At 32.7% G+C, this 26,309-nt stretch overlaps 1 protein-coding gene across 1 annotated transcript in view; it reads left to right on the top strand.

The window, feature by feature from the left end:
• The window catches only part of LOC135132998 (homeobox protein unc-4-like), a 75,741-nt gene that overhangs the window by 19,795 nt on the left and 29,637 nt on the right, over nt 1-26,309 (top strand). The window contains exon 2 of the mRNA XM_064061218.1: nt 25,043-25,233. Coding sequence (XP_063917288.1) covers nt 25,043-25,233 — 191 coding nt within the window. The remainder of the gene's footprint in view (nt 1-25,042; nt 25,234-26,309) is intronic.

Genomic DNA, 26,309 nt, shown 5'->3' with positions numbered 1-26,309 from the left:
CTAAATGCTGAATTTCACGACACATGAATGGCTTAATTATGGTTCGCCAGGCAACAATTTTTATTACTTAATTAACTGCTTGCGGTTCGACAGGTTCGCTACTTTATTGTTATTATTTAAGCAAAATAATTACAATAAATTGCAATCAACCCCGAAGCCAAAGCGATGCCTGATAATCATTAAATCCTTGAGTACTATAGTACTTGTGGTCTGTCATGCAAACAAGGAACTTGTTACAGGTGAAATTCATTATCGCTCAAAACACCTTTACATAATTTCCAGAAAATTTTAAATAAAACGAAAATTAACGACATACAATACGACTACTTTAGTAATGTAGTAAGGTAACGAGCAGGTGGGAAATTAACCAAGAACACTAAAACAAAAACGTTCAACTTAATTTGGTTCTAATCATAATATGATCTCTTAGTCCTAATTTCTCATAAATAAATAACAAGAAATTTGTATTTAACTGTAGTAATAAGCGTAAATCTTCCCAGTTATAGGATTCCAATAAATCCTACACAACATTCGTGTTTGTTCTGAGCATTATCTTCATAAAAAACCGTATGAGAACAAATTTTAATTGCAGTTACCATATTTATCATTTGGAACATGCAAAATAAACCTCGGGACTTTTTCCCCGGCAAAATTAATAAATTAGCAAAGTTAAACTCGGCAAGCTAACAAAGCGCTGCGTGGGCCTTTTAACCTAATCCGCAACCAATAAATAAAATTAAAAGCGACACGCGTAACAAATAGGGTATTTACCACCGAAAACAAGCTTAATTTCTATTCCAGCCCCGTCCGGGCAGGAAAAGTTAACACAGTAGCTTCGTCTCGGTCTCCCTGAAAACCGAAAGTTGGCGGTGATAAGCCTCTCTCCCATAACAATCTCCGGGAGGAAATCGTACCACGTTTCCGTCTCCCTCGCACCCATTAGCATCCCTTAAATAATGGGGAGCTCGAAAACATTGTTTGTGGGGAAATATTAGATTAACAGTAATCCTAAGCTAATATACTTTGATACGCGTTGAAAGTCGAGCGCACCCCGATTTTCGAGGGCGGGGAAGTAATCCGCGATGAATTTGAGAGAACTTTACTGGTGGATAAAAGCTCAAGTGAAAGGAAATTTTCTTATTAAAAGGAATGAAAGCAGAGCTGATTTCCTCCGAAGATTAAAGAAAAACTTTGATTCGGTACGTTTTTAATTTTTACGGGTGCTTTTTAAACCGTAACGTATTTTGAATTCCCTGCTAATCTGTTGCGCTTTTACAAGACACGAAGTTTTGGGTTTTATTTTTATGTTTTGATGTACCTACAATTTAATTGTTAGGAATACCGGCGTCATATAAAGCAAAATACGTTCGAAATGATTGTTTGGTATCTACGTATTTCGCAGTCTTTATCAAAGCGTTGGTTGACATTTTAAATGTTTTTCTTTTTATCAAACTATGAAGCTTATTAATATTATAATTGTCCAATAAAATATTAATTAAATAATTAAAATATAATACCATCAAGCGATAATAAAATGCTAATGTTCAATTTAATTTTCTAGACTCGTTATGTTTTAATGGCATTTATTGATGTTTTTACTGTTGATAGACTGTTTCTCCGACTTTAGTGTAAATAAAACTGAGTTTTCGTCAATAGTTTTAAATTAATTTTTAAACAGTAGGGGTAGGTGGGGTAAGAAGTTTTCGAAAAATCAGCAAAAATAATCATCTTTCAAATAATCCTTGATGTTATGACTGATATGTTTGAATTATAAACTACAGGGGATACCACCCCGTTACCCCACTTTTCCTTAATAAATGGTATAATTTATTTCACTTTGGAAAAACGTTAAACCAATGATTATTAATTTTATGTGATTCGTTTTTCAGTGTTTAAATATTTATTACAAACATATTTTCGTTTATTTTATAAGGACATTTTAATAATTATTTATAATGTTAAATATAAATATTTCATTAATATACTTATTTATATACTGTAAAATTAAGAGCCTCGACGCAAAAAAACCGGCCTCATTCCATATTAATTTATTTATAGACAATAATAATAAAAACTGAGTTAATGAAACTATCTACTTTTAATTTTTTAATCTAGCAGTTTAAGATTATGCGTACGCGATACCTTTTTCGAAGTTCAAATAATGATCAAGTTATGTGCATCATAAAAGTAACTACATATAAATTTTGGTTTCTAAACTTGTCCAACGTTATTTTTCCAACTAGTTGAAGATAAATTTTGATATTTGATAACATAAACACTTTTCTTACGCAAGAGCCTTAAATATGAAGTGTGAAAAATGCCAACTGAGGCAACTGCTCGCACAAACTCACTAATTTTAATTTAAAATTCATCTTTGTTTCATAACTTTCAATTAATTTATTAAAAAAAAACTTGTTATAAATCCTTGAGAGCTTCGCTGTGAGAATTAACAATGTTTTTGCGAAATTAAGACATACTTAATTGATACATGGTAATATAGTTAGCGAAAGAAATTTATAGTTCATAATCAAATAATAATAGCAATGAAAATAATTATTATGTGTCTAACAATTAATTATATGGCAATAAATATGATTAATTGTTATTTGTTAATTATAATTAACTTTGAATATCAATGTTCCCTAAGTAATGATGTGAACGTCATGATTTTCTAACATGATGATAGATTACAGTGTACACGTTGAACAACTAAATGGCCTACTTTATTAACTTCTTCGCATAAACATCAACAATTTTTATGCAAAACGTGATAAAGTTGAAGATTAAGTCTAAACTGGAATGCGCGGAAAATATTCTTATCTGAGACTAACCCTGAACATTTACAAACATGCAGGACAACAACATCGTTGAAGAAAAATTCAGTACGGCTAGAACAGGAACGTCCAATAAAATGAAAGCGGTGAAAACTTCCAGTAAAATAATTCAAATCAAACTGCATAGGTCCAAATGGAATTCTTTCGGCGTTTATAAACTTTCGAGCAAATGATTTTGCCTGTTTTATATTAATTTAAATACTCTGAACAAACTTTAATAAAGCATCGAGCCTGCCCTGGTCTACCGTATTAGGGTATCGAAAATCCATTACTCTTGCCGATAAAATCTCTTGTTAAATAACAAAACCCATATTATTAAAATTAATTGCTATGTTTCAAATAAATACAAGGTATAATGCCCAATCCTAAAGAATCTGTTTCTTTTTTTCTTTTAGAACGTTAGATAAATATGAGATTGGATTGTTCGAGGAAAAACGTCTTCAAATTGGCGCTGGACGTGCAAACTCTCTTTGTCACAATCTGTCTGGTCACAGTAGGGAATGGTTTACGAGTACTACAAGTGATATCAGTAAAATTTACAGACATGTCAAATTTTAAATCGCTAATTAAAAAAAAAAGTGAAGGGATACGGAATATCCTACATAAATTTTTCGTTGCCATCTCTAAAACGAACTTGGTAAAATGGTTTAGGTCGCAAAAATACTCCATTTTTTAACTATATGCCCCTGCAACAAACAAAGTTAACATTAAAAAAATGTATTGATGAGATCGCAGCTTTGACCGCATTAATCAAAAGTGTTGAAATTCGTGCTTAACAGTTTTGTTCTGTAAAAGGTCAAGCCGAAATATTAGCCATTTTTCAGATGTAATTCATTTCGTTATTACTACATTTAGATTGTATTCTATTTTAAAATATGCATCACAGTAAAAGTTTCTGTTAAAAATTATTGATCGCAGTTTTGATCACGTGGATCGGAAAAATTCGGAATTTTATACATCTGCAGTTCACACCTTTGGATACACAATACGGTTAGTTGCAGTATTATGAACAACTTAAACTATTTAAGCTAAAGATATCACATTTAAAAATAACACCGGTCAATAATTTAATAAACCCATGAACCTCGGATTAAAATTACAACATGATTTAAAAATTACTATAATTTTCAGTTGCTAAATTTACTGAGTGAATGTCATATAAAATTATCAACGTATTGAGGTTACAAGCAACTGACGGAAATGTATTTTGTTTGTTGTGCATTCCAGTAATTAAGGTGACAAAAAATTTTAAATCACAGCTAAACTTAATGTACATTTTTTGAGAATTATAATATATTCCATATTTATTTATTCATTTCATCTAAATAAATAATTGATAATGTCATCTCAAAAAATTGAAGCTTGAAAATGTTCCACAAGTGGCATAACGAATTTTTAAAAAAAATTGCTTAATTTTGCCATTATGGCCAAACATATGTATACTAAAATAAATTTGTTCATTTTTTTTCAGAAAGCTCATTACTTTATATCAAAATACTGTTGTTTTTTCAGTAACAGCTAAGGAAAGATTAATTAGTAATTTTGAAGAAGGTCTAAACTAATGTCAGTAATTTTGTTGGAAATTCCTGCACATAGAAATTTTATGATTATAATTAATATGTCTAGCTTCTCTCTTTTTTACATTTTGCGTAGTAAAGAATATTTAATTTTTTTTTTTAATTAATATGCTCTTGTACTTGTGATTTATGAATCTATCTTGACATCATTAAAATGTCATAATTTTGCTTTTAACACAATCGCATAGTTTTGATCTGTCGCGGCTGATGCTGGTTATCTGTACACAAATAATAATCCATTTCTTTCGAAGTATAAACATAAACAGTCGAATCTAAGCATGTACTGAGAGTACATTTTTCCCCTTAAACTTTATAATTCTTCACACAGCTTGGATAAAAATTATTTAGAAAAATGTATAATGAGCACATGTGACTTCAATTCAGTGTTAAACACCTGTCTTTGGTTAGTAGCTACTATAAAACAAAGCAACCACTTGTGAGGTAAAAAAGATGTAGATGTAGATGTAGATGTCATTTATACAATAGTATGGATCAAACACATGTTTTTGCAAAATCAAACATAATGTACATAATTTGTAAATTCTGTTTGATTTTAGTGTTTTTTTAGTGCCCAGTTTGTCCAAAAAAGGTCTACCGCGTAAACAACGGCCTCATTATAGCGGAGCAATTAGTATTAACGGATGTTCAACTGAAAATGATAACAAATTGCAAAACACATGTGTTTGATCCATACTATTGCTTAAATGACATTTATTTTCAAACGTCATATAACTGACACTTATATGACGCTCTTACCGGGGTTTAAGTGTCATTTCTATGACAGCGTTTTTGAGCGGCGTATAAGTACTACTTATACTCCGCCGGCGAATAAATACAACATTTATACTCCGCCGGAGTGGAAATCATAGCGGTTGTCAACCATAGTAACCATGGTAAGTGAAATCAAGGCAATTCCTTAATGAAGCAAGAAGATAGGAAATAATCACTTCAAAAGAAGATTCATCGTTTGAAAATAAAATATTGTATTTCATTCGGAGTTTAAGTGACTTCATGTGACTCGTATGGACTTAATTCGCCTCGCTATCGCTCGGCGTTTAATCGTCCATACTCGCCACATAAAGTATCACTTAAACTCCTAATAAAATAAAAATCTATTATTTTCTTTGACAAAGTTGTTGAAAAGCGTTACTCAGTGGCGGCGTAAAGAGGGGGCGGTGGGGGCGGTCCGCCCCGAGTACCAAGTACCAAGGGGGACAACAACAACTCACTCGCACAGCTAGAGAATACTTACAGAAGAATTACTGTGCAAAAACATAAAAAAAAATTGGGACGGCTGACATACGGACAAACAGACAGACAGACAGACGGAAACGAGAGACTTATTTCTTCGTACTCTAGGGGTCAAGAAAGGTCGAGAAAATGTAAAAACAGAGAGTCGGCCGACGGACTTGATTACAATCATACAATGAATAATATTCTCGTAACATTTAGGTATTTAGTGTTGTTCAACCTAAAGGTCGATTCATAAATTTCTCGCTGACGTTGCTATTCGCCGTTGAGTTGCCGTTGAAAGTTGGCAAGCCGTTGGGGTGACGTTCGAGATGACCAACTTTTAACTTTCGCCATTACGTTGCCGTTGACGTTGGGTTTTCAACCAATCAAATTGCGGTAGTGTGCAGTGCTGCCAACTTGAAGGAAAATGCCCTGAAGTAGGGAGGACATTTTTCTGCTTGACAGCACTAATTCCATGAAAATCAAATTTCGATAGAGATAACGAGTTTCACTAATATTAAGCCATTTAATCACCTGTTCACCGAAACCCTCATATTTTAAGTAACTGATATCATTTTCTACACTGTAGCTTTCTGTCATTACTTATACATTGTTAAAGATAGTTCTCGACGTTTAAATCAATAAGATTTATTGCTATTCGTCTCAAAAACAGATTAAGTATTATAACTACTTACATTTTGCTTTTTTTTTTTAGTATGTGTAGTCTTCTTTTCACAACAAGAAAGGTAAAACATGTTTAAAATGGTAAATTTTTGTAGGAAAGTATCGATTTTGTAAATATCGCCGCCCCTTGGTATGACAACCAATGAAAAATTCATCACAATTGAGTTTGGGATGGATATGGCTGGGGCTTAATTTTTGGTAGGTATACATAGTATTCTTTCAACAGTAGGATACTCAAAACCATGTTTTTTATTTCTTGTAGAGAAATAAGGATTTTTAGATTAGGTAGGGTAAATGTGTACAAGAGTGCGCATATGTATAAGAGTACGCACTGATGATTTCTGCTTATTAGTGCCATCTGGGTAAGATGAAGTTATACCATTCAGAATTTAATGTTAAACCTGAGATGAAGGTGCAAAAGTGACCTGAATATAGTTTATAGTTTGGTCGTACTGACGATTTTATGTTCACACGTTGTGTGGATGTAATTTTTACCGCTCATAGTTTTAGTTTTTTGTAAGGTACGTACCAGTTCTTTTATTTTACAGTAATAATTTTCATTAGTTGTAACTTTTAAGGTGTCGTTATACACTAACAGTTTTACACTTTCTGTCCATCAAAAGCTTTTTACTTCGAAAACATTAGGTTATGTACAAATGTACAAGAGTGCGCAGCGAGGTATTGTATAAGAGTGCGCATTGCTTGCAATACGTAGTCTAATAGTCTTGGAGATACATATCATACGATAATGAATTATTTAACTCTACTACTTTGTACTGCTTCTCAAGTTGTGTGATGGTGGTTATGGTGATTTTTTTTTTATTTTTACTTCCTGAGGGTGTTGTAATCGAGTCCGTCGACCGACTCTCTATTTTTACGGTTTTCTCGTCTTTTCAAAACCCCTAGAGTACGAAGAAATAGGTCTCCCGTTTTATGTGTAGTCTGTAGTCACTTATTCCCATTTATTTTCACCTTAGAAACAAATATTTTTTCATAAAATGTAATGCGTACTCATAAGCGTTCAAATGCGCACTCTTGTGCAATGAACTGTCTAAGAGTGCGCATTTACACATCTTGACAAAAATTGAAATTACTCTTAAAATATAGTGGTGTTGGGGCGTACAATTAAATATATCTGATCTCTAAACATGTATATAACGAACCTATATAATAAAATTTGTCTATCCAAAAAAATTAAAAAGTTGTTGACAGTTTTACACTAAGTGCGTACTCTTGTACACATTTACCCTAAGCTCCTCCGCTTGGGTTATTAGGGATAAAAATATCGTCACAATTGGGATAGGGCGGGTGGGCCAGACTTACATTTTGCCTTTTTTTCTTAATATGCGTATTCATCTTTTCACAACAAGAAACTTAAAACATGTTTAAATTGGTAAATTTGTATAGGGAAATATCGATTTTCAGATTACGCTCCGCCCCTCGATCTGACAACGAATGAAAAACCCATCACCGTTAAGATCGAAACGGATGGGTGGGGCTTCTCTTTTGGTTTTCTTTTTTAATTAATACATTTAGTTTTCTTTGTATAACACGATTACTTAAGAACATATTTTTCATGGTAATTTCTCGTAGAAAAATAAGGATTTTACAATTAAGCTCCACCCCTCGGCTTACGACGAATAAAAAAGAATCTTCAGACAGGGTGGGTGGGCGGGGCTTAATTTGACCTTTTTTTCTCAATATGCACAGCCATCTTTTCATAACAAGAAACTTAAAACATGGTTAAATTTGTTTTTTGCAAGGAAATATGGATTTTGCAACTATCGGACGGAGTCTAATTGCAATATCGATATTTCCTTGTACAAATTTTCCATTTTAAACATGTTTTAAGTTTCAGGTTGTGAAAAAAAGTCTACACATATTAAAACAAAAACGCAAAATGTAAGCCCGCCCACCCGCCCTATCTCTACTGTGATTTTTATTAACCGCTGTGAGCAAAGAGGACGGAGCTTAACTGCACAATACTTATTTCTTTACACGAAGCTAAAAACATGTTTCTAAGTATCATGTTATTCAAAGATTACTAGGTATATTAAGAAAAAAGGCAAAATATAAAAAAAAAATACAAAAAATGAGAATTGAGATCGGGGCGGGTATTAGTGGGGCCTAATCGTTGGCTTTATTTTTTTGTTAATGTACATGGTATTCGTTAAACCATACGATACTCAAAAACATGTTTTTAATTTCTTGTAAAGAAATAAGTATTTTGCACTTAAGCTCCGTCCCCTTAAATAATTGAGATAGGGTGGGTGGGCGGGGCTAGATTTTGCCTTTTTTATTAGTATGTATAGTTATTTCGAAAACAAGAAATTTAAAACATGTCTAAAATGGTAAATTTTTGTAGTAGTCAACTTAAATCCTCCACTTTTTTCTACAACCTCTTTTTAAATACGGCTACTAGTTACTATCAAGGGCAACTTGGCAACGGAGTTTATAGATGACAATTTTCAACTCTAAAAGCAACGTCAGCGGGAACAGCAATGTCAACAGTAAATTTATAAATCCCACTGCCAACGTCATCAAAAAAAGATGTTCATGGAATAGTTCCAAATCTGACACAAATCTACGATGAATTTTTTGCAGAGGACATAATTTTGGAAATTTTACGACTGAGGCGCCCCTTGGAAGCCGCCAGCAGTTCTTCCCAAGAAGCGGTTCACTGGACTACACTATTCTATTCCGAGTTTAGCCTTGGGTCTAAGATTTTTTAACCATTTGTGGTTTGGTGGCTTCATGTGAAAGAAGCTTTTCAAAATTAAAATTGATAAAATCATGCTTAAGGTCCACAATGAGCTAAGCGCGACTAAACAATATTTTCATTTTATCAATTGAAAAAGAGAGGAAAGTAAATTTTGATAATGTCATAGAACAATTCGGCAAAATAAAGACCCGTAAGCACGTTTAGTATTTTGTTATTTTATTATGGTATATGGGGGGTGCTCAATAGAAAATCGCCCTGAGTGCCAAACCACGCTACGCCGCCACTGGCGGTACTTTTAGTATAGCAAAATTTGTAAAGTTGTATTATTCAAACCTTCATAATATTCAAAAAAAGTCAAAGCCAACTTGATTACTTTTTAAATTGAACACCCGTGTGTGATTACCAGGTGATTATAGAAGATCCTGCATCAAGTTGACTTTGAAATTTAGTGAATTTTGCCGCCTCGTTGTTGTGATCGATGTCTGCTCATCGTTCGTCAGAAACATCAGTCATTCCTAAGTTCTATCGATATATTTCCTATCTAATATATAGGCAACCGATAATTAAGTTCGAGTGATAGATTTGATACCTATCTCAATGAAACGAAATTTTTATTAAAAAAGCAGTGATAAATACCTTGGGTAAATTACTAAAACACAGGTAAAAGCATCTTCGTCATAAACAAAAACCTATTTCTATGTTCTAGGTGAGAAACACCGAGGGAAAATAAAAACGATTTAAAAAGGTACTAATCTGAAATAACAAATAACGATTTCAGCTTTTGCAGTTCAGTAATGATATTAGTAGTCTCTAGAGTTACAAAATTATGTAGAAGTAGAATTTAGATTTAAATCGTAAAAAATTGATTGCGTTTTCCGCGAAGAGTGATTGTTTCAAATCACAGTAGCAGAAAAATAGATTGACCCTGCCGTAATTCCATTTCGACAGGGGTGGACTAAATGATAATCGCAGTGTAAACAACAAACCGGAGCCTCTTGATTCCTGTTCATTTACCATCGAAATCCTGCGAGTACTAATGACATGCACCCTCGAGGTTGGTTTTAACCAACGCGCTGCTATAATGTAGCGGTAAATTGAGTGAGGGCTTCGTCCCCCAGTTGAGCTATCACCCCCCCGGGTCCCATTTACCAGCCAGACTCTATTATTATTGTATAGAACAAATCAGAAGGTTAGCGTAGAGTGGCCTAATACCAATATAAATCATCAGGAAATAAAAATGTAACTTGGGATTTCTGAAAGCATCAGGGGCTTGTTCTTTCAGGGCGGAGAGTGTTGGCGTTCTGCGGTTAAATAGCTTGTTGTGCTGTTATTGATGGAGTGTTTCTTGGTAGATTTAATTATTTGAAAAGTGGTATTGCCGCCTTTGAAACTTGATATATAGAAACAATTAAACATTAACTTTGTTGGAATATTCAACATACTTTAAAATATAATTAATGAGTTACAAAAATAATTCTGGCCGATTTACTATACTTGAAAATAGTAAATTCTGCGTTGGTCATTCTTCAACATAGTAACAAGCAAGGCAATACATTCATTCATACATACATTTACGATTAAAATATGGCCAAATAAATATAAGCAATTATTTTGTGGGAGAATCAGAGGGGTATGGAGCGATTCCACAGCTAAACAGCCTGTTTGCTGTTATTGATGAAGTGTTTGTACGTGTATTTAATTATTCGGAAACGTGTTTACCGTGAAAAAATTTGCAACGAGCGCTCCTGCTTATTAATTCAGTAGCGGCTTGGATAAAACGCTATCCTCCAAAATCAATTAGATCGAAAAAAAATTTGTACACTTATCAATAATTCAAAACTGTAATGAAAAATTCAAGAGCTACTTTGAGAAGACGATAAATAATTTAGCATATTTTTTACGTTATTTTTCAGACGCTGGATTCCGAATCAATTTACAGCGATTCCATCTCGTTATAATTATGTATTCAAGGCATAATTCAAGTTAAGTTTTTCTTGTTTCTTCAAGCTTTACGACCACGTTGTAATTATTTCTTGATAATATTTAAATGCGAACTTTTATTCTTTTTATGGCGAATGTGATTAAAATAACAACAGATTCCTCATTTAAACGACATTAGTGAACATTAAGAGTGACTTGCGTGAAGAAAAAAGGACTGCTGTTATTTGAATACAGATCTGAGCACATGCACACCTCTTTCATAATAGAGATGTTATGGTAATAACATCCTCAGAGTGGCTTGTATCTTATTATTAAGTGTTTGAGATTGACGAAATTGATATAAACTAACCGTGCAGTTTCAATAATGATGGTGATCGTTCAAGTTTTTATGTGTTGTGGAACAACTTTAGGTTTACGAAATTTCGGAGACGCACATTGAATAAAAAATTTAAACGATTAATAACGCTAAATGCGAAAAAACTGGAGGTGATTTTAAATAAAACATTGAAAGTACATACGTGTATGGCCGGTGTTATGGTAAATTCAGACGCTTATTAATATTTTGATGATAAATCGATTGTACCAAATTCTCGGAACGCCTTTAGCGCTATTGAATATTTTTTTAACTCGGGCAACAACTTGTCGATAAACCTTCATGCTCACGGAATTTCGCTCACATGAAGTATTAATTAAGGTGACTTGACGTTAATTCCATTAATTGATGATAAGCGTTGCGTACCGAGATTCTCTATTTTCTTTTTACAGCACAGAGCTGTTTTATTAGTTAAGATATTGAAGTGCTATAAAACTTAATATTGATTTTCAAAGTCGGTTTGTAGGTATAAATGCTAGAGTTAAAATTGTTGGGATGGCACGTTGTTATATAGAACTTTTCAGTGTCACCTATTTCATCCATGGACATAGCATAGTGTACCTATATTAATATATACTTATATTTAGAATTATTTTCGAGGAAATTTGCACTTTTGTCCAATCTATTTTTAAATGATGTCCACTTGTTCTTTACTAAGAAAATAATTTCCATTGCATGTCGTGCCTCAAATCGTAAATTTATCTTGATTTTTATAAATTATTATAATGTATAAATTATAACACACCTTGAAAATACAGTGATTTAAATTTTAATAACTTTATAAGGGAAATTATTTGCGTCATTAATCAGTCTGACACAGTTTTTAAACGTTAATGTGTAAACAATTATCTGGAATCCATTTGTCACAAGTTTCACAATCGTTTTCTTATCTTATCCACCAAAGCGAAATATTAATAAATTAGCGTCGATCTTTATCGTCGATTTGCATAATTGCTTTCTAGATTTGATTTCAAACCACACTAGAGAAAGTAAGTCGTATATAATACAAAATTATTATCAATTAAATCGATACGAAATATAAATGCAAAATGTCAAGGTTCGAATAAAGAAAAAATATGACTAGCAAAAACGGTGAAATTTCCACCTCTGTCTCCAGAGGGTATTCGTGTGTCTTTTCACTTGACTGATTTTTATGGGAATCGATCACGTGTAATTCCGAATTACATCTACTCCATCGTAAATTTGTTTGAGTCAATTTGCAGATGTCTGCTGCGAATAAATTTATGCATTGAAATATTAAGTTATATTCTCGCTTATAATGTTATAAACATGTCTAAATGTGAAGCCGGCTGAAATTATGTGTAATCAGCAGTAAATTGGATTTTAATATAGCCTCAGCGTACCTTTGAGGCGTTTGTACAAAAAATATGAGTGCCGTGTAATGGCTTCATCAAAAGGTGTAGTTTGTTGAATTGAAAGCCAGCGTCTTTGTTTCGTAAAGGTATTTAAAAACAGGGTCGTTAGGCCGATGTTTAAACGGTTAGTCAGGCTGTGTTAGTAATCACTTAGATTATTACTAGTCCCATAGCATTATTTTAAGTTTTTTGTGCTTTTTTTGCGATTTCAGTAAATGAGCGGCACAGCGAAATATTTTCAGAAGTAATATGGTGTAATATCACATTTATAAACTCTCTGTTATTGTTATATCGGATACACTGCTTGACGCTTGTTTCCATGTTTACGCCTATCATACTCTAGAAATTTTGTACAATTGTTGAAAAAAGTGTAAATACATATTTCTCGGAAGAAACAAATCATTCTGTATTTATTTGTGGTATATATGAAATATATATACCTACATATAGGTACTTTTTTGAAACCGCTTTCTTTTCATGTTAATGATAACCTACTTGCGTGGTTCGAAATTACGAGTATAGTTCATTTTCTTCAAATAAAATTGGACTGAATGTCACTCGATATTTAACGTTTTTAATAAAATCAGTTGTTGTTCACCTGCTACTAGCAACAATTTTTTTATCATCATCAGATGTACTGACTTCTTTTTGACTTATTGTCTTATTTCTTTATATTAAACGTTTTTATAATTTTTCATCACGTACCTATCTTTGAAAATCAGTTTTCAATTATTTATGGCAATTTTGGAACGCGGTTTTCATCAGTGTTTTCAGCTTACAAAACTCTAGAAACAGAAAAAAAAATATTGTGGAGTTTATTGAAAATGAGATACAGTAGACACAAGCTTTCTTACCATCTGGGGCTTTTCGAGAATATAACTTGCTGGCAGTTTTGTTTCAAAGGGCGACATTCGTAATGTTAAAATGCTTGTAATACACATGTTGTCGACTTTTCGTTAAAAATAACACTGCAGTACTCAAAACTTAAACCACCAGATCAGTAATACTCCTATAACATTCGTGTACAATTATTTAATCATTTAATGGTTAGAATAAAAGACCTCTTATTCTACGACAGTAAATCTGCCGTCCCTTTTGTTTGGATCTAACCTTTGATTTCGAAATTGACAAAATAAAAACTTAGTCGTAACCGGTGGCATCAGTAAGGTTTTCGTTTTTTTTTTAAGGATAGGATTTCAAAAATATTTCACTGGTGCGGTAAATTATCGATACGGCATTAACTTCAAAACATGTTCTTGGTAGTTTTGATCTTATTTCGCACTTGTTTTTTTAGTTTAGATAAAAGATTGAATTTGTTATTTATCAATTATCATGGTTTTGTATTTTTTTGTTTTTCGTTAGTACAGAACTAACGGATGCGGTTGTAAATCTGGGGTGGTAAAAAACAATTAAACACACAGCACACACCTCCAGGCAACTTCTACATATGGTACCTACATGAAAGTAAATTTTGACAGGTGTACAGTTTTATTAGAAAACCTCTACATATAAATCCAACACAGGTGGAACATAGAAGGTCACCAGTTCCTCCAGGAAACATTTATATAATTTAGAATGATAATGGGGGTAGGGGCGTATAGCAGGTCTCATAATAATAATAATAATAATGCAGAGTAGTAAATATCATTTAAATTTTATAAAATAAAGTACTCCTGCACATGTGTTTTGTGAGCCCCTGTTGAGTCTTGATCCTAGACATTCAGAGTTTTTGAGAAAAAAAAAACAAAATTTCAACATCTTGCAATTTAACTTTGAAACTGCAAAACCGAATGCTCCGAAATTTTACAAACGTTTTAAGGTTATCGTAAGCATGATAAATCGTTAATCAAATTGTTTTTGGTTTATCTCCTCTAAAACAATAATGGCATTATTTTACAATTTTGCCGAATAAATATACTTTAATTTATACTTATTTACCAAATATGTATAAATTTTGGTGATTTCAAAAACATTGTTTGTTATTTCAAACCCAATTCTCATCTGAAGAACTCGAATTCGATTACCCGACGTTTTTGATGAAATTTCTAAATTGAATTTAGTAGAATGTAAAATGATACGTTTTACCCATTTTTTTTCATTTATTCAACTTTTTTTTTATCTGTTTTTTCATGTATTTCAAGGTACTGTATCATTTTTTAAGCAACCATCAATTTTGACGTTGAAGATTTTTTATTAATAATTTCGGAGGCTTCCACCTTCGGAATCAATACATGATCGTTTCCGGGTTGGAAGCGTGTTAATTGAGTTTTTGGGCTCAACGTTTCGCACACTTTCGTAAGTGGCATCTTCAGGAGGAGGGTTAAGAATAGGACAAAAGAGCACGCTCGGTACCTCACGGTAGATCTTGTATTGCTTTTTTATAAAATCAAGAAGTCAATTTTTGTCGTGAAATTTTTTTAATGCATTTTTAACATTTCTTCCAATTTTTAAAATAATTTTTTTTAAGCTGTGGATTTCTAAAGATTTTAACCATGATTCCTGCGGATCCATATAGAAACCACAGACTTTGAGATTGTTACACAAAAAATTTAAAAAAATGTGGGGTCAAATGTACCATTTTACTTACTAGGAGTATTAATTTGTCCTTTTTTTGCTATTATATACATTTAATTTTACAGGATTGCATAGGTACTCCTGCATGTCTGATTTATGAATCCGTGTCGAGTTTTCACCCTAGACATCCAAATTTTTGGGGAAAAAATAAAAAATGTATAACATTTTACAATTACTTTATAAGCTTTTTAAGTCTATCGTAAGCGTGGTAAATGGTTAGTAAAATTTTTTTCGTTTATCCCCTCCTAAAAAATGATGACGTCATTTTACAATTTTACAGAACAAGTGTGAAATTTAGAATCCGTGTTAAGTTTTTACCCTGACAACGAGATGTTTGAGAAAAAATTCAGAATGTATTTTACAATTTAACTTTAAAATTGTAAAAGCGAATGTACTGAAATATTGCAAAAATATTGAAGGTTATAGGAAAGTTGACAAATCGTTAATTAAAATTTGTTCGTTTAAGGCCTTCCCAAAATATGATGACGTCATCTTAGAATTCTGCCAAACAAATGCTTTTTAAATTTTACAACATAACATATCCTCGCATGTCTGATTTATGAATCCGTGTTGAGTTTTTACCCTTAGCAATCAGATTTTTGGAAAAAAAATTAACATTGTTTAACAATATTTTACAATAAGCATAAATATAAACAGTCGAAGTTAAGCATATACTGAGAAATTGAGGATGTCTACATTTTTACCCGTTGGTTATCTGCTTTAAATATTCATATGTTGCGAGGATGTTAATTACGTCACCCTATAGACGCTAACAATTATCACAAAACGAAAATCGTAAAATCTAATTTTGTAACTTTTTAAAGAAACGGAATTTGTCGGACTCTACTTCAAGGGCGAGAGAAGTTCTGTCAAAACTTCCCATAATTTTTTTACTAGTTTTGTTATTCTTGGTAGTGTCATTAAAATTCCAAAAACAACATCATTTTTTCAAAACGCCAATGTCATTGGCAGAACTGATAATAATAATAGCAATGATAATAATACCCAAACAACATCTATGTCTAATACCATATAAGGTCCCACTTTGCAAATTTCCCGGTGGACCCCCATGTCCTCAATCCGACATTGCAATTTTTAATGTTTCAAACGATCGTTTCCAATGGGTTTTTTGATTGGTAATTTTTAAGATAATTCTGACTGCTTCTTGTTGGATGAGAAAAACTCGTGATGCTAAACTAGAATTTAAATTACCCCACAGAATTATACCATAGTTTATTATATCTATTACAATTAGTGTAACAAAAAGTTAGAGTGGCACTAATTGTACAATATGTTGTTTTTTTGACTGGAATACCGCAAAGTTCAAGCTGATCGGTAGAGTATGACCTAAACATTTCATAGAACTTGACTCTGTTAATGAATCATTCTTTAAAGAGGAAAGTATAGACTGCGTTTTATTTTTGGTCACGGTAAATTGTAAACTAACTTGTTAGCTAAGTGTTTCGCATCACAATTATTATTTGTTTTGTGTATAGAGGTTTATCGTCTTGCTAACAATGTTGTTGTTGCAAAATTGGTGCGATCATCAACTTTTGTCCAAGGTCATATCTTGTTACACTGTACCCAGAGTGCTTTAATCTCTTATCTTAAACTCCAGTCCAAATTGATAAGAGCATCTATTGTAAACTTTGCATAAATTTTAGCTGTCCCTTTTTAAATTCCAGTTTCAAAATCCATGCAAATAGAAACAAACGTGCAACTAACTAAGTCAGAAAGTAGATGTGTAATAAGTAAAGAAGTTTGACAAGGGCAGAATTCATACTGGACTAGAATTGCCACTACTGAAATAAAGCAGAACAATTATACTGACAAAATTAAAGCTAGAGCTACTGTTGCAATTTGAAACACTACAAATAATTTTAATGTTATTACACAACGACGGACATTTAACAGGGTTGTAGGGTACAGCAAGACTCATATTTGACAGGCAATTGAGTATTTAATGTTTTCAAAGATTCGACCAATGGACCAAGTCCAGAAAACAGATTGACAATTTTTGGAACCACAAATAAGTACGTTATATTATGTTGGAAGTATTAATAAGTGGCGTTACATTTGCATTTTATCTTCACAACTACAGCAAAGTAATTTAGAAGATTTAAGAGAAACTATTCGTTTTAAGGTCTCGCTTTTCCACCCCCCTCGCCTCTAAAACAAGTGTGTTGAAAAGTTTCGCGTTGCAGTGGTGATAAATCAGCAAGACGCGTCTAGATGGGAAACAAGTCCAAAAGTTTTAATTTAACGTCTAGGCCCCATAATTTCATAACTCCATCTTGTTGTCTCATATATTCCCCGGGCAATATAAGCACATTTCTATTTCGTATATAACTGAGCAGAAGTTTATCTTGACCATATATCAGCGTCTGGCTAGACGGCAATTCCAAAAATTGAATAAATCAAATCGGTAGTCCGCAATCTGGTTCCTGTAATCATACACTACACAAAGCTGAAATTCCCTCGCGATCCCTTTACTATACTTATCTGGAAAATTCTATTTTCCGAGACGAATTGAATCTATATATCATATTACAATTCGCAGAAATGGTCAACGAAATATGGAATTATACGCATTCGACATGCACGCTTATCTGAAATCGAAAATATAAAAGGAAATTGTATGGCTTTTATCTGATCGAGTTTATTGCTTATTAATTGAATAATAAATTCAGCACTCTGTTGAGTTAATTATGCTAAAATGCAACTAAGTTTTCTTCGTTTTCGAACGCTTAAAGTGTCTGAAACGCACGTGCAAAGCTTGCAACGTGGCGTTTAGCTTTTGACCTTACACTCCTTCGGTCAATGGGGTCGTGTCGTCTAATAATGAAGGCGCTTCAAGCTCAGAGTTATAACAGGAATTAACAGAAAGGAATTCGACGCTAAATATAACTAATTCTTTCAAACTGGCATCGAAAAATATATCTCTAAAATATTTTCAAATTATGTACATTTTTTTCAAGGCAACGTATCACTTATATGAATAAAGCTTATAGTTGACTACGTTGTTTAAGGTTTCTAGACTACGAATGAGTCATCACTAGTTTTCAGGGTACGTGTGTGGGTGAAAAAGAATAAAGGTGTAACTTGTGTGCTATTGAATTAATACCAAAATTAACGTTTTGCTACGTCCGATAGAAATAGTAAAATTTGTTCTCTTTCTAGCTTCTGCACTTTGCGTGGGACAAAAGATTCGCAAATTTTGATTATGTCGTAGAAATTCTATGTCGAATTTTGAAAATTGTCATCATAATTATTTTTAACAAATAGAATCTTTGGTTTATTTAACGTTTTATTACTCTACTTAAATCTGAAAAATAAAACAATTTTGTGATCAAACAAAAAAAGTTATATTAAATGTGTTGGATTATCTAGAAAGAAACCATGATGTGTAATTTAAGAAAAAAAAAAAAACAGAACTGGCAACCGAAATGTTAAAAATTCTGAAAAATCTTTATATAATTTATAAAAAAATAGAGGTTCGAGTGATGCAGAGTACAAAAAAATAAAAAACATAAAAACCGAAGTAAATCGTATACATAGATTTAATGTCAGTGAGGCAAATTGTGCTGAAGGAACGTGTCAAGGCAAAAACAAAATTTGGCGATTATCATGGTAACACGAACCAGGAAAATTTTGAAAAGTGGTTTAAAGGGCAATTAATATCCAATCTTCCGGAACTGTCTCTTATTATAATGGATAATGCAACTTACTACAGTAGACTTATGGTGTTTATTTTAGTTTTGATTATTTCTGCTTTATTTGTGGAAAGAAATTCCTCGAAAGTGTTAGACAAGAACATGGAAATTGTGTCCTACGACTTCCGCTATACTACTGTCATTTTGATGCAATTGAAATGGTATGGTCGGAATGCAAACGAAAGTATGATTAAAGTATTCCAAAAACTAATGCTTCTCCTGTTGATGTACTGACAACTTGAAAAAATGTCATAAACCAACTTCCCAATATACACTGGGAAAATTACATTAAGCACACGGAAAGTATCATAGAGTCGGCATGGCAAACGAAAAAGATTCTGGACCACTGTGAAACAAATCAAGTCATTATCAATGTTAGTAATTCCGTTTCAGATGGTAGTGATAGCGAAGATGATGACACTAGTGTTGATGATTTAGAGTTGTGTTAAAAATTAATATCTAATTAAAGAATAAAACTTATATTATTCAATTAATTCTGAACTTCTACAATTTGCATTGATATGTTACCATAGCAAGTTATCCGTAACATACAAGAAAGCACATACTTTTGGTCACAGCCATCACAGTCTAAGTGTTTTGAACAGGGATATTTCCACGACTATACAATCTTGTAAGTAAATTCATGGACATTAGAAGCATGGACGAAAAGAAAAGATCTAGTAAATCCCCAATTTTACACGATGCAAATTCAAATTCTTGATGAGGTGCCAGTCAATCCGACGCAGACTGTACAAAATATTGTTAAAACATGTGACGTCTCAAAAACTACAATTCAGAACTTTTAAGAAAATTAAATTCCACCCTTAGAAAATGATTATAGTATGTACATGAACTTTCAGAAGAGTAGAATCGGACCATCATATTTACAACACGTTTGATTTAGCGATGAGGCTACCTTCTTTTTACATGGTAATGCTTTCAAACAAAACCTACTGGTCAGGTCAAAATCCCCACTGAATTCAAGAGAACGATAGTAGTTACCGCAAAAATTTAACGTGTGGGCTGGAAACCACATTATTGGGCCCTTATTTATGAGTGAACATTTGGCTAGAACCAATCATCGATCCATTAAATGTAGAAATTGTTGAAAATCATCCAGAGGAATTTGACAGTGAGATTGTTTTTTAACAAGACGGTATCGGCACTCCCTTGCATTACGCTAATGTGACAATTTCTAATATAATAACCGATATAACACCACATGGATAGCCCACCACGATCCTTCTGAATGGCCTGCTCGTTCACCGGATTTAACACCAATGAATATTTTCATTGGGGTTACATAAATTCCAAAGTGTATGCGACACAACGCCACACACTGGACGATTTATATCAAAGAGTAGATGTTTGTGCTAATATTGATGCGGAAACGTTAACTCGGGCACGAAAACAGCCACACTATAGTTTTACTTGTGTCAAGAGGTTCAAGGGGGTCATATCGAACATTTATTAAGATAAAACACATACATTTTTTTCTGTTTTCAATAAATATTTGTTACTTCGTTTTTTGAATCGATACATTTTCTGTAAACTTTTATACTTACTTGCACATTAGTATTGTTGATATTATGTTTGAAATAAATTATCATATAGGATAGAAAATAAGTACATTTGGTCTGGCCAATAATTGTTTTAGTAATTAAAGTAACTTTAGAAACAGATTTTAACAAATATTCATCGTATAGTATATATAATTATTGATGTATTTAGAGTTATTCTGGCCGGATTTTTCTAAATTAACTTAAAACGCAGCTTCAGTGTTAACAAATATTAACTCAGACACATTGTTGTCCCCACAACAACGAAAAATACCGACTTTCTCAAAATCTATACTATCATTTTCGTGTCTAGACCGAGAAAGTGACAGCTGCTACTGAAATTGCAGTGTGCTGATATTTTTCGGTGTTGCGGGATAATTATAATAATATAACTAAATTTTTATTTAGTGTTAATGCATTTAGTGTAATTCCAATAATTTAATAAGTAGTTTAGGAATATTTCAAAATTGAAATCTGAAATGAGCTTTTATTTTTAAGGTTGCTTTAAATTAAACGATACTTCACATTTGTTACACTTACTAGGTGCAAAATTAGACGAAAAGAGTTCATAAAAGAACATTTTGTAAATTATGCGTTTTAAAACTCGGTGATACTAATCGTTACACTTTAACCACTATTTGCAATTTTTGTTATGCCCAGTGTGTCTAATCTGTCAAGCAAAGAAATTCTATTTTTGACATCCGTGACCAACAAAAATTCGTCACAAAAGGTTCTGTTTTACAAATTATCTTAATGTGGTCAAATCTATTAACTAGGATTTCTGCAAGTACCTATATGTAGGTACAGGATTAATTACCAAATAACATGCTGTATTATTCCTCCTCTTAAAAATGACACAATTTTTGCGAATTAAATCAAATTTGAAATAATAAAGCGATGCAGCTATGTTACTGATAAGGGATGGTCTGCTAAATATTTGTATACATTAATCGTGAAATTTTCGCCAAATTTATAGTGTTATCTTTCCAACTATTCCAACTGCTTGTTTACTAAACCTCGAATTATTGTTGTGTCGTCTAGTATGAGACGAAAGACACATCAAATCACTGCTCTGGAACAGAATTGTTTCGAAGATAAGTTTAATATAGTTTGTACAACCCATTAGTCCACTAGATTGTCGGTAACGTATTGATTTTGGAAGTTTGTGTTAATGTAACCTCCATCAATTGCTCCTTTTCTTTTTCTAGTGGTAATCTAGTGGGCATTTTCAGTGGTTTTTTGTTGATAGCAGCACTGTGGTCTCGCGTACCAGCTGTTTTTTGATCCAGCGTTTAAAATTACCCTTTAATTATTATTGGAGGGAAGTTCACGTTTTAAAGATCTACCAACTTATTACAGTACTTTGAATATCAAGCTATGTTTTATCTATAAAACATAAGTCGCTACTTATTTCAAAATGTTATATTGCGTCTATACATATAAACATAAGGCTCTGTATATTTTCTAATTTTATAATTACAACTCTGAGGATTGAGATTGAGCGTTCTTTTTTCTTTCAGCTGCAGCAGTTAATGTTCTTTTAGTTAGATTTTTGGACGACAAAATCCACAAACATCGAATTACACTGCGAACATGGACAGATGGCCATGATTGCCTTTCTATAGTCAATGATGCAGATATGTTCTGCAACATTTGTTATGTAACATTAAAATCTCCATAAAAAGAAGAATAATATACGTTTTATTACGCTAATATTCCTTTATCAAAAATGAATTATTTAAGATTTAAACAATTTCTTGAAAAACGCATTAAGAGACACAACTGATGAATCTTCTGCTGAAAAATTGCGTACTCAAATGTTACTCAAAAACAACGAACCCAATACAAAGGAATTTGGCAAATCAATATTTATGGGTATGTTTTGACGAGGCGGCAAACATTTTGGGAGATTATATTGTCAATATGCTAGCTCAAGTATATTACAGATCAACAAAACGGAATAATAGAAATTGGTCGAAGGTTATTTTGGCAGACTTTCCTCGCCCCCGAAGTACTATATAAAACAAATCCAGCTTTTTCGAAAAATTATAAAATGTATTATGCGAATTTTATTTTTTTATGAGAACCCTTATAAGTTAAAATAAAGATATGTACCTATATAGAACGTTAATATAAATGTAAAGAAGCGTTTCAAATGAGTTTTCCTTAAAAAATTTTGTGATGACCTCAACAATATTTTTGCAACGACACTTAGGTATATCACTTGAGATGGGTACAGTGTAGTCCTAATGATAACAGTATTGTATTTCCAAATTTTCGGAAAAATTAAATGAGCCGTTCTTGATTTAATTAATAAAATACTTAAGAGTTTCGCTCATTTTGACTTATTCCTAATTTGTCAACCCTGCTCCTGAAGATGCCACTTACAAAGTGTGCGAAACGTTGAGCTCAAAAACTCAATTAACACGGTCCCAACCCGGAAAACGACCATATATAATAAATTCTGGCCTTTTAAAGAAATGAAAAATTTGTATGCATTCACCAGTAAAATGATCCAAGAACTCAAAGCTACAACCAGTACCCCTATTAGCAGATGTTAGCCCATAAATCCTGAATTCACATCGCAGGGTAAGCAGCTATTATGAACTGCGGTTTAGAGTGAATTTATTAGAAGTTGTAAATTATATGAAAAAGCTCTTATAATTCGAGGTAAATGTCTTCATAATTATGATTAATTAATGAACTCTAGTTCCTAATACGAAAAAAAGGTGAAGAAAAAGTGCATTACTCAAACAAAATGCTAGTACGTAGACGTAGGTACGTCCCATTTAAAGAATTAAAGATTGGATATTGTTTGTGATATTAATCATGACAATTTCGAATTTATATGTTTAAAAAAGTAATTATTTTCTCTCTGGCCGGAAGTGATGGGAGAATCTGTATTTCTCCGGTTTGTCTGCTCCAAAAGTTTTTCAACTGTAAGCCTCTGATTTACCCCGTCGGCTCTATTTACCTGTATATGCTTTTGCTTTAAGAAAAAGATTTCAACTCGGTTAATGCGAACGCAAACAAAATTAAATCTCTATATACAAAAAATAAAAATACGTGAGAATGTACATAAGTTTTACAGTGCGTCTACTAGAGCGCTACAAATGAAAATAAAAAACTTTAGATTTCATGAAATATGGTAATGTTAAATCGATGAGAAATGAATAGACAAGAAAAAAAAAATGACTGAACGGATTTATCCGTAACGAGAAAATCCGGCATTGTTGTATCTAGAATGCAGATGTCCTTAGTTGTGGGTAATCAATTTACGAAAAAGTGATAAATGGTTTGGCATTTATTAATGTCATATAAACAACAAATTTAAAAAAACAAAATTTACCGTAAGTTTTCTAGGAGGAGTAAATCAATTTTTATTGAGCGTCGTTATTTAATAAATTAATCTTTCTTAAAATTTTATAACAACGTATAGTATGAGGAAAATATTGAATTATTGTAATTTATGATACAAGAAAAGTCCATACGATATCCATAAATAAAAAAACTATTTGTAGAAATTAATATTAATAAACGTCATTTTTAATTTCTAAAATTCTTGTCTGACGACTAGTTTACCTTATTTTAACCTGAACATGAATAATAAGCATGCTTCTGGTGGCAAAATAACTACGTATTTCTTTTCTGCATTTTAAACTTGTCATTACCATCAGTTCTTTAACAAATGCACGCAATCTTGTGACTTTTAAAAAACGGCAATTGATTAGTTACCATTCAAAAGGTGTGCCTTCACGCCACAAGCAATTTAACTTTGTAATAATTCTAAACTTCGTCATAAAAATCAGTATTTCCAAAAAGTCTCCTACTCACAAATTAAATTTGCTACTTGTTGACTCGAGGCACTCAAACTGCAACAGAATTTTAAAACTTATCTAAATTGAATAAGTTACTTTTTCAGTTTACTGAGTTTTCAGTTTTTCAGCTCGATCTCATCGTTCTGTATTTTAACTACAATGCGGCTCTTCACCTTTTTAACTGTTAAAAAAACCCGAAATTGGGTGCCATTAGAGCGGAAAATGCAAATACGAGCTCAACAATTGCATCACATAAAAACGATCAAACTAAACAAACTATTAGCGGCGTTAATGATACGGTGCTAACTGTAATCGTTACAAATTGATAAAGGCCGGCATTAGCAGCTAAACATGGTGATTTGTCCGTTCAGTTGGCATTACTGTATATCCGTCGGCCAATGAAACGCCGAGTTACACAGCGAATCCTATAAATCAGCAGACAATTGAAACCGATTCAATTCGACAACAACAAATTATAAATGGTGTAGACCGTAATCATTGATCGTCCGGTTTATCCAATTCCGTGTCATAACTTCACGAACAGAAGCAAATAAATCCGGGGTAATTTCATTGTATGTGTTTCATTGAAATTTACATATGAGCATCGTATTGATTTTGATCTTTTTGGTTGATTGCAGGTGGCGCTGGAAGCAGTGGAGAAGGAGCGGATTCGGAGAGTGCCGCCTCGAAGAGGAGGAGGAGTAGGACGAATTTTAATAGTTGGCAATTAGAAGAATTAGAAAGAGCCTTTTTAGCAAGCCATTATCCTGACGTTTTTATGAGGGAAGCGCTTGCGATGAGATTAGACTTAAAGGAAAGCAGGGTGGCTGTAAGTGTTTTTTTTTTATATATTAAACAGAATTAAAATGTAAAACATTCGAGGGCATATATTTTACTTAGGTATGTGGTAATAGCTTTCCTACAGTGCGATATTGGCAGCGATAAAAGTTCAGTTTAATGACACGTTGAAAGGTTATGTAAAATAACAATCATAACAATAAAGGTTACGAGCCAAATTTACGTATTTTTAAAACTTATAATGCTTTTCTTATACAGGGTGATTTCTAAATATATGCAATAATTGTAACTATGGCCCCATGCACCACCCTCGATGCGATGCCACTGATCTACCTTTTAAACAGTGGGTGGAAGAACGTTCCAATAAAAATGATGCAAACACGATGTAAAAGCGACTTTTTGCTGATTATTCGTTCATTCATGTATTCATTCGTCGTTAAAGATCAATGTGAAAAATTATTAGTTGTTATAGAAACAAATGGTGGTCCTGAGAAGGACCAATTTTTGGTAATGCTTCATTGTGAATTTCTATTCTGACGGATGTTTGGTCCTTGCCACAACGATTCCACATTGTTTATGAGAACAAAAATAAAATCAATTTACAATGCTACTACCTTTTTACAATAAATCTTGAAGATGTTGTCCTTAACTAGCAATACAGGCTTCAGCACGTCGCAACATGTTTGCACGGATACAAAAAAAAAATCCGGGAATTTCACGAACTGTAGCTGCTGCCACTTCCCCTCGTTGTGGAAGCTCTTCGATAGTTTCTGGACACTGTTAATCTCTATAAATTAACTGTTCCATCCAACACCACAGACAAAAATCACATGGATTGAGATCGCGTGAACGAGGAGGCCAAGTACTGGGCTGTTTCTACCAATCCACTAGTTGGAGGTTGGAGGTTGGATTGGTAATTATTTAACCATTCAGTTAGTGGCCTAGCACAATGTGGTGGTGCTTCATCGTGCAATTACGACATGCGAACTCTTTCACCTCGAGACACTTCCACCTCTAGCTACACATGGTTTAAAAACTCGAAATACTGTGCCACGTTTAGTCTGTTTGGTAAACCATAAGGTCCAACTAAGCGGTCTTTAACGTTAC

The sequence above is a fragment of the Zophobas morio genome, unplaced genomic scaffold, assembly GCF_036711695.1.
Source record: "Zophobas morio isolate AGI-343-1 ecotype UQ-CSIRO unplaced genomic scaffold, CSIRO_AGI_Zmor_V1 ptg000021l, whole genome shotgun sequence".
Taxonomy (NCBI): domain Eukaryota; kingdom Metazoa; phylum Arthropoda; class Insecta; order Coleoptera; family Tenebrionidae; genus Zophobas; species Zophobas morio.
The sequence above is the reverse complement of the archived record's forward strand: the minus strand, read 5'-3'. Positions and strand labels throughout refer to the sequence as shown.